Source organism: Halichoerus grypus, chromosome 10 (assembly GCF_964656455.1).
Source record: "Halichoerus grypus chromosome 10, mHalGry1.hap1.1, whole genome shotgun sequence".
NCBI lineage: Eukaryota > Metazoa > Chordata > Mammalia > Carnivora > Phocidae > Halichoerus > Halichoerus grypus.
Window position 1 is genome coordinate 110,486,763 of NC_135721.1, and position 16,455 is coordinate 110,503,217.

At 47.5% G+C, this 16,455-nt stretch overlaps 1 protein-coding gene across 1 annotated transcript in view; it reads right to left on the minus strand.

Moving 5' to 3' along the window:
- Positions 1-1,280: 1,280 nt before the first annotated feature.
- TMC2 (transmembrane channel like 2) overlaps positions 1,281-16,455 on the minus strand; it is a 60,689-nt gene continuing 45,514 nt past the window's right edge. Inside the window, exons 15-19 of the mRNA XM_036093195.2 lie at positions 15,694-15,933; positions 8,544-8,669; positions 5,796-5,874; positions 4,853-4,967; positions 1,281-1,498 (exon numbers count right to left, since the gene is read on the minus strand). Of these exons, the coding sequence (XP_035949088.1) occupies positions 1,281-1,498; positions 4,853-4,967; positions 5,796-5,874; positions 8,544-8,669; positions 15,694-15,933 (778 nt within the window). The remainder of the gene's footprint in view (positions 1,499-4,852; positions 4,968-5,795; positions 5,875-8,543; positions 8,670-15,693; positions 15,934-16,455) is intronic.

The window sequence follows — 16,455 nt, forward strand, 5'->3', positions numbered from 1 at the left end:
CCCACTCCCATCCCATTCTGGGTCATGTGTGAAATGCTGGTGCTGGGTCAGGAAGGGGGAGGAACTGGGAGGGAACCTGGGGATTACTTTAATTTATAGTTTATGAAATCTCTGTAAAATCTCCATCTCCCCACCAGGACTTTGCCTGACTTCCAGGGTGTGGGGGATTCTCCTGAAAACCCCTGGGGCCAGGGTGGGCCGTGGGCAGGGGAGAGGACTCTCTTTAGAACACTCAGAGGCATGGCCTGAGATGATCTTGAAGCTATATTGCACCCCGGGGTCTGGGAACATGGGGCAGAGGAGAGGAAGAAACCACCTGCAGGACACCTGCCGCGTCAGAGTCTTGGACTGTGACTTGCATGCTGCTGAGCCTTTGTCCTTGTTGCCAAGGCCCTCTCAATGGTCTGGCCTCTCTGGCTTGTGCCCCCCAGGAGACATTCTGCACAGAACCGCACCCTAACACTAGTTGAACGTAGAATCACCAGAGACAAGGCTCTGTGTTGCACCCTTTGCCAAACTCCTCAGAGAAACCATCTTCAACATTCCTTCCACGATAAGCAGACTATCAAATTCCTTTTTCAAATTTGGTGCTTACGAAGGATTTTTCTGCCCTGAGCGATCTACGTTGTCTTCAATTAGAAGAAACCCGTGCTCCTTGCCTTGCTGCTAGAAGGCTCCAGTGCATTTTTGCTGCTTAATGGCCTCAGTTCCCCCCAGGCTGGGGTCTGGGGGATAATCATCTTCCTACTCACCGTGGCTGGACTTTGGTTCACTACCTTTATTTTCAGTGGCTTCTTGTACCTTTTATTTAAACCACCTCATCTCCTTTGGGTAGAGGTGATGGTTGGGAATGTGGGCCGCTCTGCATCCTCCTCCCAGTTAGTCAGGTTAGCAGAAACCAGTGCCCCAACATGGGGGCCATGAAAAAAGTCTACGGTGGTGGTCGTGGCCCTGCTGCCTCATCCCAAAGTCTGGAGCTGAGGGAACCACGGCGAGTGCAAGGTCCAGAGCTGCCTGAACCAAGATACTGGAAAGGGCAGTTTATGGGGAGTGGGGAGACTCAGCTCCCTTAAAGAGTGGACAAAAACCATTGTCCTCCCCTAGTGATAGCCAACAAGTGCCTGAGACTAAGTAATCGAAATTCCCACATTCAATGAGAGGAGAGAGAACGTGCGTGTGTGTGAGGAGAGGGAGGAAGAGAGAATATTATCGTTTTGGGTGTGTGAGCTGGTGGGGCCGAAGGACCAGCCCCAGGATGGTGCTTGTGTGAATCCCAGGGGTCACTGGGGAGGTCTCTGAGCACTCTTTCCAGAGGCTGACCTCCAAGGATGAGTCTGAGGCCGAGCTGGGCCAGAATCTGGTCTGACACCAGGAGGCTGAGCTCCAGAGAGGTGCCGGGAGGCAGGCAGTGTGGTCCCGCTGGCAGAAGTGGAGGTCCCAGGATCCTGATCCTTCTTGTCTGGGGTCTGGTTTTGGCTGGCAGGGTGAGGCGTGGTCCCTGGAAAAGGAACCAAGACAAGAATGAGGATGTGGGGGAATTGGCTTCAGTTTCCTGGTATCAAACGGGAGCCTCTGGAGCTGCCCTGCTCTGTGTGTGGATTTCAGTCCCATTTGGCGAGGTGGGAATGGTCAGACGGTGCTCGGGTGTCTTGGGGCACATTGGCCTGGCCTTGGCATAAACAGATCTGCTGGAGGAATAGGGTCTGATGGCTGGAGAGCTGGGTTTTTTGTTTTTTTTTTTTAAGATTTTATTTATTTATTTGACAGAGGTCGAGAACACAAGTAGGCAGAGCGGCAGGCAGAGAGAGAGGGAGAAGCAGGCTCCCCGCTGAGCAGGGAGCCCGATGTGGGACTCGATCCCAGGACCCTGGGATCGTGACCTGAACTGAAGGCAGCCGCTTAACCGACTGAGCCACCCAGGCGCCCTGGAGAGCTAGGTTTTGAACTCTGGCCTTAAACTGGACTCTCTGAGCCTCGGTTTTCTGGAGTATAAAGCTGGGACAACCGTAACAGTCTCTCAGGTGGCATATGATGCTCCCAGGTGGCATATGATGCTGCCAGGGTCACATAGGATGCTGGAAGGGGCTGTGTAACCTGCATGGAATCATATCCAACTTCCAGCGCTTTTGTTTATTTGTCTCCTTCCCTTCCCCTAACTGACCTCAGGGTGATTACGGCTTGCTCTTCACCAACCCCAGTTCCTGGGACACAGAAAAGGACTGGGTTTCCCTGGTGGGTGAATGTGGCCTATGACTGAAGTCCGGGCTTTGACGTGCCCCACTTCCTCTAGGCTCCTCCCCTTGCACCTGTCTGGGGCAGACGGGGTCACCGGGTGGAAGGAGCCAGCGTCCTTGCGGCAACGTCACTTGGGAAGAAAGTGGCTGTCAAGTGGAAACACCCAATTTAGACTTTACGTTGAGTGAGAAGTAAACTTTTATTGTGTTTGAGTCATTTGTTTGGGCCTGTTACAGTAACTGGTATCATTCTAGCGACTACTTGGAGAAGAGAAGCTAAGTGAGGGCAGCCACGGAGGCCACCGGCGGCCATCTTCCTAGGCTCTCCCCCACAGCCTACTCCCACTGATGTATTCAGATCCCACGAAATTTTAAAAAAGCAGACACTGCAGTACTGAGGTAAGCAGCACAAAATCGAAAGAGCTTTGGATCTGTACTAAAAACTCACATTTGGAGAGGGCAAACTTTAAAGTAGCAGCCCAGTAGAGCAAGGCAGGGAAGGAGTGCGTCCGGGGGACGGGCACATTGGGACTGTGGGGACGTGAGCCAACCACTGTCAAACCAGTGTAAGTTCCTTGGTTTCTCATGGAAAACATCTTGTACACCTATTGTTTTCCTTCCATACACAAGTCCACCAGTGTCCAAATATGTCCATTCCATTTTCTCATTTTTGCTGGTGATACTACAACATAACATTGCATGTACTCCATTTCCTGCCCCATGTGGGACAATTAGGTGATTTCAAATATTTTCTTCAGTGTCACGATAAGCTGCCAGCCAGTCACTCTTCTGCATTTCAGCCCTCCACCAGTCTTGGAGGGCATCAACGGACTGCCAGCCGATCTGACCAGTAAGAATGTCTGTAGCTTCAAAATGTCTTCCATATATTTTGGGAGACTCGCTAGGGACAGGTTCTATTGTGACACAGCCTTCTTGTCCTCTTTCTGCAACATCCATTTGTTTACTTGCTACTAACTATTCAGTAGTAATTCGTTACTATTCCAATATCCATACTGATACTGACAAGTATTCCAATACCAACACAGTGTTTGCCAGGGATGCACATGGTGTCCCTTGTTCTTCCTGACCTGCTTCCATAGGCACTTCTGTCACTGTTGGACCTCAAGAATGAAAAATAACCCAACAGGGGACGTTCATCTTGCAGCTTAAATTCTTTGTTTCTGTTTTTTGTGGTCCTGCCTCGATGTCATAAAGTCATCGAATAAATAATACAATTTCTGCACTAAAAATTCTAACTCCTGAACAGTCAGCCATGTCTTGTGCGTCTTGTGCGTCTTGTTCACTTCTGGCATCAGAGGCCAAAATCACAGCATGCTGATTCAGTTTAATTTTACAATAGGAACAAGCTTTGGGACATGGGGTCTCTTTTGATTTGAACTTTCCTCTCTCAAGGTGAAGATAGTCTGTGACCACGCCCCGTTGAAGCCCTGTGACACTTTCTTTGGAATACATGTGGCCATTTCTCATCCTTTTATTCTACATATTCCAGTGTTTCTCTCTTTCTCTCTTTTTTAAAGATATTATTTATTTGACAGAGAAAGACACAGGAGAGAGGGAACGCAAGCAGGGGGAGTGGGAGAGGGAGAAGCAGGCTTCCCACTGAGCAGGGACCCCGATGCGGGGCTTGATCCCAGGACCCTGGGACCATGACTTGAGCTGAAGGCAGATGCTTAACGACTGAGCCACCCAGGCGCCCCCAGTGTTTCTCTTTTTTAAGAGAATGCAAACTGGTTCCAGTAGGAGCAGTGGCTGCCGGATTCAAATCTGTTTCTCCTCCTAAAGAAAACATTCAAAACAACACAGAGAGCAAATACCTCCTCCATCCCCAGGTGGCTGTGACCCCCGTCAGCCAACCCTCAGAGCATCTTAGAGGCATCTGGGTGGGACACCAGCAGTGCTCCTCCATTGGGTAAAATAGCCAGATGGAAAGAGGATATCAGAGGGGGACTGTCAGACTCAGGAGAGAAAGTGAAGAAGATGAAATCACTTCAGAAAAGAAGGCTCACTTGTGGCGAATGTCAAGAGTCACATTAGAAAACGCAGCGAGAGACTTGGTGGGTAGAGGTGAGGGAGACAGCCCCGCAGGAGAAGTGGAGATGCTTCTGCATGTCACAGACGCCCCAGTTCGTAGTCACAGGTTCTCTCTCTGTGTGCCAGGACTCTGTGAAGCTCGCCTCTTGCTGAATCCTATCTCATTCTCCCCACCCCATGAGGTAGGATCTATGATCGAGTCTTGGCTTAACGTGCCCGACTTCGCACAGCTAATCGTCAGAATTCTGACTTCATCCCAGCTCCATCTGATTCCTCAGCAGATGCTCTTTACACCCTTCCATGTGGCCCTGTAAAGAAGGAATCGTCATGAGGGGCGCCTGGGTGGCTCAGTAGTTAAGCGTCTGCCTTTGGCTCAGGTCATGATCCCGGGGTCCTGGGATCGAGCCCTGCATCAAGCACCGCATCGGGCTCCCTGCTCCACGGGAAGCCTGCTTCTCCCTCTCCCACTCCCCCTGCTTGTGCTCTCTCTCTCGCTGTGTCTCTCTCTCTCAAATAAATAAATAAAATCTTAAAAAAAAAAGGAATCGTCATGCAATAGAATTTACCTTCTTCGATGAGTTGGAGCTGGGTGGCATTTTGGGAAGCGTCTTTAGCTGTGTCCTCTGACTGTGCTGTGCTTCTGCCTTTGACAGATTTGTGGCTCTTCTCAACTTCGCGGAGCTGCAGAAAAAGAATGAACCCTTCTCAGGGAAATGGGTGGTTGAGGCTCAGAGCCCAGGATGGTGAGATCTAGGGAACAAGGACTCTCTTCGGTTCTTGGTAACTACCATTCCCTGGAGAGGGCATCCCAAGACTCAGCTTTGCACAGCATTTGAAGGAACATCTGGCCAGGGGAGCACAGAAACCCTGCCAATCCTGCATTTCAAGGTTCTCTGTATATGGGCAGGAGGACGGTGAGATTAACAGAGGGAGGTGCCGAGGGGGAGCTGGCTTCGAGGCAGATGGATTAGTTCCAGAAGAGGGAGTGAGGAGCAAGGAGGACAGGGCTTAGAGTGGGGTGGGGTCTGCCCTTCACCGCTTGTAGGAGGGGGGTGGACGCTGGGAGAGCGGAAGAGAGCAGTCAGAACTCAGCTGGTGTGGAGAGAAGCTGCCTGTGTGTGGCCGGGGGCTTAAGAGACCCGTTAGGCTGTGGGGACGAGCACTATGTCATTCTGACAATATTTTCTCTAGTATTTATAGTATTAGTTTTAATCTGTAGGTATTATTGGGGGTACTGGTTTTACTATGTATGAACATTGCTTGAGTCCTTTGAATTTCTCCTGTTCTTTAGCAACCTCTCCAAATTTAAGCCATCATTATTGTGCCCCCCGAATATGCTCAAAATATAAATGCATGTTGTTCAATCTTACAAGGCTTCCTACAGATACAGATAGTTTTGGATCTGGTTTAGAAGGAAGCCATTTAGATGATACAACTGGGCTCACAGGGCAAATTAGCAAAAACCAAAACCATGACATCTTTTCGAATGAAAACTCCCGACAGACTCACCGCCTGGATTTTCTTTCTCAGCTGGGCATTAGCTCGGGAAAGGCTTTTGGAAACTGAGTTCAGGTAGTAGATGGCCAGGCTGCAAGAGAAAAGTGACCCTCCTGTGATACTGCAGTCTTGGAAAATGACAAGAGCTGGACCCCTTCTGGAGGAATCAAGGCAGGCTTCCTGGAGTAGGTTGCCTCTGGGCAGGGTGGAGAGATATCCTACGATTCTAAGTTCCCCACTTAATGTAGAGAAGGTTCTGGACACCCTGCTTTCTATTTTATTAAATGTGGAAATGACATACACCTTTTTAGCTCTCGGAGTGCTCAGTAAAGGTTGGCTAAAGGAATCATCCTTCTTGGAAGTCTGAAGAGGTGGGGGAGTGGCAGGGGTTCTTGAAAGCAGAAGAAGCTGCTTATGCTTCCTGGGGAGCTGCCCTGGGTCAGGCTCTGTGTCGTGTGCATCCCACTCCATATCTCAGTGGTTTTCACCCCGTGAAGTAGAAAGGATGTCTCCCATCTTTCCAAATCAGTATCCTAGAACTCAGAGAGGGTAAGTACTTTGTCCAAGGTCACCCCATCTATCAGTACTTGTTGGAGTCCACATTTAAAGCCGAAGCTCCTTCCCCAGTCATCAAGGGCTAAGAGAGGAGGGTCTGGGTGCTAGGTGCCTGCCCCAAGTTTGCCTAGAAGCACAAGTGCAGAAGGCCCAGAGGTCCCTGCTTAGGGAGCATTGATGGGGATGTCTGGCCCTGGGCTGGTTTTCAGAGTCCAGCTCCCACTGGGTGTCCTTGGAGGCTTCCCTTTCACAGGAACTAAGGTCGGGGGCTATGACCAGGGTGCACCTCCTGAGAGGGGAGGGGCCACGAAAGCCAAGGTGCCACCTGGATTGGGTGCTTCGCTGACCTATTACTTGGGAGCTTTTGAGGTTCATCCTTCTTTGTCACTTTTCTCCCTGGATTTCAAGTCTTAGCTGCTCCAGCTTGGGTCTTCTAAGCCTTCTTTCAAGGCGGGGCCCCCCAGAGCCACTTCAATGAGTCCACGAGCTCTCTCCAGCCAGAGAGGAGGAATCCCATTGTCTTTGGGGCAGAGTGTGGGTCAGAGGCTGTCATGTGAGCCCCCAGCAACAGAGACTCAGGTGGAGTCAGGGAGGATGGGTGGAGGCAGCAGGATCTGTTTTGCAAGGCTCCTACTCCGAAGGCCAGGCCTTACCTTCTCTCCTAATTAACCACCCATTTATCAGGGAGGACTTGGAAGTCAGAGAGGAGGAAATGCTCATGGGTGGCTTTGTCCCTCCGTTCCCAAATTTAGCATTTCCCTTTGCCACCTGCAAGGGTCAGGTCTGGGTTCCAGAATTTCCTCAGACAGTCAAGGGGTAGTCCAGGTTTGTCACTATCATGCCAGTCCTTTCTCAGGCCAGGACTAGGAGCAGAAGATGTTCCAGTCAAGGGTGTAAGGAGATACACCTGTTTGGGGGAGCAAGTCAGCAATCTCTAGAAGGATTGGAGAAACACATACCTATGACCCTGCACTTCCACTTCCCAGGTCTGTCCGAGAGAAGTCCTCACACATTTGCACAAGGACCACATTTGCAATAGCCAAAAAGTGGAAACAACCTAACCACCTCTCAGCAGAGGGACCAAGAAACTGTGATTTAATCACACTGCAGAGTAGAACCATTAAAGTGTGCGCTGGTGTATCCACATGGATACATTTCCCAAACATAATGTTGAGTGAAGAAAGTGAACCATTCCTGAAAAAATTTAAAGCCCAGAAAAGGATAGCCGGGGTGTGATGAAAACACCCAACTATGGGTGGAAACGCTTGGAGAGGGAGGAAGAGAGCAGGATTGGGAGCGGGCTTGAAGTGTATCTGTAACATTTTATTTCTGGTAAAGAGACAGATCTGAAGCAAATAATGCAAACTAGTAACATCTGTTGACTCTTGTGATCCTGTTCACGGTTGTCTGTACTTTTCTGTATGTTAGGAATATTTCACAATTTAAAAAAAGCATGCCAAAACAGGTTTTTATAAAGAAAAAAACCCCTAATATTTTCAATAGTACATTTTCGATGACGGTAATTCAAATTCAGGAGTCTCACTTCCCACCTTTTTCTTTTCTTTCTTCCCTTTGTTCCTTCCTTGAACATGTGTTATTTGCCTCCTCTGCCCTAGGCCTGGGCTGGTGTTGGGGACACAGAGATCATCCAACCCACCCACCATCCTTAGGGGTTTCTCGGTCTTTGGTGAGAGGGAGAGTGGGGAAAGAACCAAATGCTCCAGCGCACCCAGGGACAGGCTGAATCAGCCCCTCTGCTTTCTCAGAGACCCAGAGTGCACAGGTCTTTGATATTTCTAGTGAGCCTTTAGGAGAGTGCTGCAGATAATGGCAGCGCCCATCCCTATTCCTCGGACCCTGTCTTTCGGTGTGCTCCCTTCACCTGTGTGCCTGGAACTTCCCTTCCATCCCCTGCAGGAACGCAGCTGACCCAGATTGCCGGGGAACTAACCCACCCCTCTTCCCTTTTAGGTTTCCCAGTCCCACCCACCAGTGACTGATGGACGCTGGTCTACAGATACCCCATCCCTCACCCTTGAGCAGGATAACTCTGAGACCCACTGTTTCCCAGAGTTCCCCAGCAGGATTAAAGTCATCCCAGTGGTAATGACCTTGCTGTCCTCTTCCCCATCTCCCTTCCCTCCCTCCTTCCCCAATGAAGGGAAGGTTGCCAGGAGGCAGGGCCGCGGGCCCTCGCTAACTTACAACATCAGCAGGATAGCTGGGATGATCAGGCCAGGGTTGGCGAGGAAAGCAAAGATCTTGCCCAGGAAGGTTGGAAAATCGTTTTCAATCGTCTCTTGGATGACGTCATACATTCGGTTTTTCCCACTGTGAAGAGGAGAGAACACATGACAGCTCACAATACGAAGCTCGTGTGGCATGAGCAGCTGTGCCCATGTCCCCGTGGGCCCCAAGCTGCCACTCGCCACTGCTTTCCTGGAAGAACCAAAGCTCTGCTCCAAAGGAACTGCACGTAAAACATGCCCCATGGGGCTGCCATTTGGCTCTGTCTTATAGGTAGTCAGCCCCCCGGGATTGGCCAGCGTTATGTCCTTGGTACCTCAGAACTTCTCAGCCTACATTGGTCTCCTGGGTCTGACACCTTCCTCAGCAAGATGAAAATGGATTTTCTCCTCTACTCTCCTGGGAGAAAATTGCCTGCCCGGTGGTTGTAAGATCAACATGGAGCTCCCTCTGGGCCCCCGGGGAAGGAAAGAGTTCTCCAGAGGCTTATGTGGGAGACAACCTCATGGGGCCGCTCAGAAATACCTACAATTCGTCTTCAGATGATAGTTCCAGGAGATTGGATCACCTAGGACAGGCTCCTGGACAGGTCGCAAGGGCAATTTTGATTTTCTTCAAATACCCAAGAACCATTATGCAAACTGACTTCCACAAATGCCTGCCCAGAGACTATGGTCCCCTGCAGGCTTTGGTTAGTGGTTTCAGGGCCAAGAAATGGACTTTAGGGCTTGAAATTCCTGGTTCAAATCCTTGCTTCTTCATCTATTAGCTGTGGGACACCCTGGATAATTTACTTATTTTCTTTCTGCCTGTTTCTATCCGTTCCCTCGCTCTCCTCATTAGAGCTGTATTGTCCAGTGTAGCTATTAAAAATTTAAAAAATTGATTTAAAAAATTAAGTAAAATTAAAAATTCAATTTTTTTTTAGTCTCACATTTCAAGAGCTCAATAGTCATGGGACTAGTAGCTACTATTTTCGAAGAGTAGATACGGAATTTTTTTTCATCACAGAGAAAATTCTATTGGACAGTGTTGCAGAGGTTTGATATCTTTGGCCAAGATACTGAAAATTTCTCTGTCTCAGTTTCCTCATCTGTATAATATAGTATAATAATTATATAGTATAATATGGTATTATAAGGATAATAATTGTATTTGCCTCAGAGGATTGTTTAGAGGGCGGAGATACAAATTTATATAAAGCATTGTGTATGGGGCCATCAAATGATAAGTGCCCTCCAAAATGTGGCAGCCAGAAGCTTCATTTTTCTCTTCTGTAAAGTATTGATCAAGGATTGGCAAATAATGGCTCATGGGCCAGATTTGGCTTGAGACTTGTTTTCCTATGGCCTGAAAATGAAGAATGGTTTTTATGTATTTCAATGGTTGGGGGAAAAGAAGAAGAATATTTTGAGATATATAAAAATTGAAGTAGGAGGGGCACCTGGGTGGCTCAGTTGTTAAGCGTCTGCCTTGGCTCAGGTCATGATCCCAGGGTCCTGGGATCGAGCCTCGCATCGGGCTCCCTGCTCCACGGGAAGCCTGCTTCTCCCTCTCCCACTCCCCCTGCTTGTGTTCCCTCTCTCGCTGTGTCTCTCTCTGTCAAATAAATAAATAAAATCTTAAAAAAAAAAATTGAAGTAGGAAATTCAAACTTTAGTGTCGCTAAGTAAAATATTGTTGGAACACAGCAATGCCTATTTATTTATATATGGTCTGTGGTTGCTTTTGTGCTCTAGGGGTTAACAAGAAATAATTGTGCCAGAGACCATCTCAGTGGCCATCTCAGTGCTTAGCGCTTTTAAGTGCCACGCTTATCACCATATTATGACATTCCATTAATTCCTTTTTTATTCTTATCAGTGCCAACTTGTCATGTAAAAACAAGAAAAGTGAATTTCACATGTCATGCTTTTAAGTCACAGTTAAGTGTGGGTTATTTTGTCCTTGAATCATGATGTATTAGATGACGTATTAGTTTCCAGTGGGTGTTATAACAAATTGCCACACAGGTGAGTTCAAACAACACAAATTTGTTCTCTTATAGTCTGACGTGTTTTACTGGGCTGACACCAAGGTGTTGGTAGGGCTGCACTGCCTTCAGAGGGAGGTTCTAGGGGAGAATCTGTTTCCTTCCTTTTTTTCAGCATCTAGCGATTTATTCCTGGCATTCCTTGGCTCATGGCCCCTTCCTCCATCTTCAAAGCTGGTAGCTAGAATCTTCAAATCTCTCTCTCCTTCCATGGTCACATCACTTTCTGTTTTCCTGCAGTCAAATCTCCTGTGCCTTCCTCTTATAAGGACACTTGTGATTTAGGGCTCACCTGGATAATCGAGGATAATCTCTCCATCTCAAGATCCTTAACTTAATCACATTGGCAAAGGCCCTTTTGCTGTATAAAATAACATCCACAGGTTCCAGGGATTAGGATGCAAATATCTTCAAGAGCCATTATTCAGCCCATCACCACATGCTCTCTGGTCCTTGAAGATTCACATTCATCCCACCTGCAAAATACATTCACCGCCATCCCTACATCCCCCAAAGTTGCAACCCATTAGAGCATCAACCCACAGTCCAAAATCGCATCTAAATATCATCAGCACAAAAGTCCCAAATTTCACTATCTAAATCACGTATAGATGAGACTCTGGGTATGATCCATCTTGGGGCAAAATTCTTCTCTCTCTGTGGACTCATGAGACTAGAAAACAAGTTATTTACTCCCAAAATACAATGGTGGGTCAGCCATTACAGTAAAAGTTGGCAGTGTTACTGCCCATATGACATTCTTAAATACCTGGTGGGTCTTCCATGTATGTCATGGGAATTCAGTCCATTAGACAAGAGGGTCCCTCGCAGATCTTTGCTGGAGAATTCTATCTCTATGTTTGCCTTCTGCTGAGATGGTTGAGAAGATCACAGTCACAAGCTTAAGAAAATCGTCTGTGTGAGTGAATATGCAGGTTTTTTTGATCCTTCAGAGGCACTAGCAAAAAGTTGCCCAGCCTGCCCCTTGGTTTTTTCTTTAGAACATGCTTTCCTGACAGTGAATCTGTTTTGAGTGTCTTTTGCAACCTGGACAGGCTGAGAATTTCCCAAATCATCAAGATCTAGTCCCTTTTAGCTTATCAGTTCTTTTCTCAATTTGTCTCTTTCCTCTAACATTTTAGTATAAGCAGCAGGAAGAAACCAGGTTGCACCTTCAATACTTTGCTTAGAAATCTCCTTAGCCAAACATCCAAGTTCATTATTTACAGATTCAGATTTCCATACACCTGTAGGACATCATTCAGCTAAGCTTTCTGTTCTCTATATAACAAGGACTCCCCTTTCCTCCACTTTCCAAAATGATGTTCCTCACTGACCAGTGGTGAAGTAATTAAATTGTGTTTGATTGCAGGAGCCGAAGAAATGTATCCGGAGAAAATAAACTTGCTTAAGACTTGGAGAATTTCCAGCAAAAGTAGCTGCTTGAAGAGTTGAGGACATTGAGAACAACGCTGTATTCAAAGGGAGGCAAATGATGTCAAGTGGTTTTCCTTGGCTCTTGATGAGTCAGTAGATGTTACTGATGCTGCTCAGTTGTTTATTTGGGGAGTTAATGCCAAGTTTGAAGTGACTGAAGAACTGATTACTATGAATATACTATGTGGAACAAATAGGGGTGAAATTTTCTCAAAGAAGTTGAGAATACATTAATTCAGTACAACTGAATGGAATGGAATTTGGTACAACTGAAGTGAAGTGGCTCTGCTATGATGTGCTACAGTTGACAAAGGTCAAAATGTACAGAGGGCAGAAGAAGGCTTAGCTCGACAAATTTACAAAGCTTGTGAAATTTTAGGTGTGGACAGACAATGGTAATTCACTATCTTATTCATCAGTGGGTAATTTGCGGAAAAAATTTGAATCTATCACGTGCAATTGCAGTCAATAGTGTCAATGGTGAATTTCATTAGCTCTCATAAGTTAATCATTTTCCGATCTGTACATTTTGTCAGAAATGGAAGCTGAGGATTCTGACTTGCTCTACTGCAGAGCAGTTCAATGACTTAGCAGTAGTAAAGTTTCATGGGAATTTTTCTTCTAGGGTAGGAGATGTGTTGTCATGTCTGGTACAATGATGGACCCAGGCAGCAAAGGTGGCATTCTGAGCAGTAAAACTGATGTTTGATGACAGGAAACAGTAACTTTGAGCCCCTGTTATGTGAGATATTATCACCGCCTTTCCCCCAAGAATTCTTTTCATTGGTAGACCTATATTACAAAAAATTATACTCTATTATGATCATATCTTGAATTTTGTCAATAATAAAAACTTTGGGGGCGCCTGGGTGGCTCAGTCGTTAAGCGTCTGCCTTCGGCTCAGGTCATGATCCCGGAGTCCTGGGATCGAGCCCCGCGTAGGGCTCCCTGCTCAGTGGGAAGCCTGCTTCTCCCTCTCCCACTCCCCCTGCTTGTGTTGCCTCTCTCACTGTCTCTCTCTCTGTCAAATAAATAAATAAATAAATAAAATCTTTCAAAAAAATAATAAAAACTTTGTGGCCATTTGTTTCTCTAATTATATAAGTATTTACATAATATTCTTGACTTTTTTCTCCTGATTCCCAAAGCCAAAAATATTTACCATTGGGCTCTTGCCAGAAAAAAGTAGCTGAGCCCTGATGTAGATAATGCTTCGCACCTATAAGCTTGTTTATGAGTACCAGCTACCCCCAGCTTGGGCAGGGCTCAGGCTTCACAAACTCGTATATATGCCTTACCATGGAAATTAGCACTCTCCTTTAAGTACTTTGCAACTAATACACTAAATCCTCATAACAACACTATGACGGAGGCGCTACAATTATTTCCATGTTATAGGCAATTAACTTGTGTAGGGAGTTAAGTAACTTCTCGAGATGACCCAGCTGGCAAAGGACTGAGATAGAAGACTCTGGAGTCTATGCTCTGAGTCAGGGGGTTGAGAATTTTTTTCTGGAAAGAGCTAATAATAAAGATTTTGGGCTTTGGGAACCAGATGGTCTCTGTTGGAACGACTCCATTGTGCTGTTGTAGTGAGAAAGCAACCACAGATTATATGTAAGCAAATGGGTGTGGCTGTGCCTCAGTGAAACCTTAGTTACGAAAACTCTATGTTACGCAATGTTGCCCATCTCATCCATTGATGTCTGTCTGGATCTGGTTGAAACCCTAAGTCCCTCCCTGTAAAAGTGAATTTTTGTGATGTGAAGGGTCTAGTTTGAGCACTGACCATAAATCAAGTGGTCTCTTCTAGACACTGGGTATAAAGCAGTGAGAAAGGAAGCAAAAATCACACCCTCATGGACCTTATGTCCTGGTGAAGGAGACAGACAACAAACACGATAAATAAGCAAAAGGCCTGGCATTCTAGACGTTGATATGGAGATGCAATAAGGAGAAACAATGATAAGAAGTGTGTGTGTGTGTGTGTGTGTGTGTGTGTGTGTGACATTTTAGTTAGGTTCTCCGGGGAAGGTCTCATTGAGAAGGTGACCTTTGAGAAAACACCTGAAGCAAGTAAGAGAGAGAACAGCTGCTGGTGAGTTTTGATCAGAAGGGTGATAGGAAAGTGGTGGCAGCCATGTTTCCTTTTGAGTTCCGTTTTCAGGTTCCTTTCCCTGCTCTCTGGCTGTAGGCTGTCAGGGCCTCTCGGGGTAGCAGATGAAGCAAGGGTAGGGCAGATGGCAAGGGCCAGGCATGGCTCAGGCCCACTCATGTCTGGGGGCAGGTAGGCAGCCTGAGCAAAGGGGCCCTGGCATTTGCACCTAGAGCTCAGCCCTCCAAACCTTGCTTAGGAAGAAGTCAAGAGAGGCTTCTACTATTTCTATCATGTGGCTCTCCCTTCAGCCGGGCATCCCACGCCTTCTACAGCTCAGCACATTCTTCTCCTCTAGATCTAGGGCCCTCCCCCCCACCGCCCTGTTCCTTCCATCTGAACCCCTGTGCAGCCAGATCTCACTCTGCCACGAGCACTCCACTAACGTCTCCAAGCACCACGGCACTTGCTGGGGGGCACCCACCACAGGGCTTTATCTAGGTAAGTCCCTTCTAAACAGGAAAGTACCAGATCAGCATTTCCCCATGTGTTGATCCACAACAGTAGGCACAGAGCTGGGACTAGAGTGAGCTGGGTGAGGCCCTAGGATGCACAACGTGGAAGGAGCTACTCATTCGTAGGATCATGCAAGCTCAGAGTTGGTGCCTCACCAACCTCACCCCACTCCTGGCCCTGGACGCGTGTTACATGAAGAAAGAGTCTGTGGTCAAGAATGGAAATGCTGGCTTGCACACATTATCTTACTGCACGATTCTTCCGATCCATTAAAAAAGAGTGTGCCTTGAGCATTTCTAAGTGGGAAGGTGGCAGATAAAAGGGGCAGCATGTTCCAAACTGCTTGAACCACAGAACTCCTTCTTATAGAGTAGAGAGATGGCTTTGTTTGCAGAGGGTCTCACGCTGGGAAAGAGAGCAGCAGATGCATATTATTTTTCAATATACCTTCTTACATCATTATTTATATGTTCTTTATACAATGCCCAGTCTCCTAAACTAGTCTGACTTATACTCTGAACCAACAGTGCTGACAAATGCCCTGCAGAGCATGGGGACCCAGTCAAGAGTCTCAGTCGCTGCTTCCCATGTGAATGGCACTGATAAATGTATGGTTATTTCATCTGCAGAGTATCCCCCCCCGCCCTCCCCCCCCCGTTACTCATCCCATGGTAAGGAAACCCAAGGCAATAGATTATCCACATGTTAAAAGGTCAGAGCTGCACTGTCCAATATGGTAGCCATCAGCCATGGGTGGTTATTTACATTAAAGTGAATTATAATGAAATAAAGAAATTCAGTTTCTCGGTCCTCATTTCAAGTGCTCAAGAGCCACACACGGCTGGGGGCTACCATACTGGATCACGCAGCGATATAACATTTCCATCCTTGCAGAAAACGCCACTGAACGGCTCTGATGATTTGCCCAGAGCTCCATGGCCTTTTGCAGGCTGGTGTAACGCTAGGAGAGGACTTCTGAGCCAGCGCTCTGGGAGAAGAGCTGCTCCCATGCAACCGAGACTGTGCACCTGAATGGCCCGCAGTCGAAGGAGGGCGGGAGGGACATGATGGTGTAGGCCACTGGCAGGAGGCTGAGGAAGAGCACCAGCAACAGGAGGCCCATGTAGAAGTTGTTGGATCGGGAGGCTTTGAAAACACGTTCGTGGGGGACGTTGCTGCTCATCACTGCCCAGCACTGGAAGTACATGGAGGTCAGCAGGCGCAGCACGTTGATGCCTACCAGTCCTGGAGCATAGAAGGAGCCCATCCTGGAAGGGTACAAACCACACACCCGGTTGGCCCCACAGCAAGAGAGGCCAGGGAAGGATGACAGGAGGAAATGGGATCGATGGGTTAGGAGCATGAGGCCTCGATGCTTTCCCTGCAGGTCCCGAGGGCAGGGGTCTCCCATTTAATCAGGACATTTATCACCGAGCCATAGCCACTCATTCCTCAGGAGAGGGAGACCTCCAAGCACCACTTAGCTTGGGTTCTGACCACGAGGCACTTGGCAAATTATTTGGCCTCCTGTCTCTTTCTCCGTGGTCCCCCTAAAATAGCAGTGCTGCTCAGAAAAGTATCTGAAGTTCTTAAATGAAGAGAATGGGACACTGGCTTGCAGTGAGCCCTCAGCCTCTTAAAAGTCTTTGGCTGATATTATGCAGCCTTTTCTTCTAAGCCCCGCCTCAGAGGAGGGAGCTCCTTGGCTCCTTTCCTCCTCCTCTCCTTCTTATTTTCTCCCTCCTTCCTCTTTCTTTCCTTTCCTCCTCTGCTTCTCCTCCCTCTCTCCC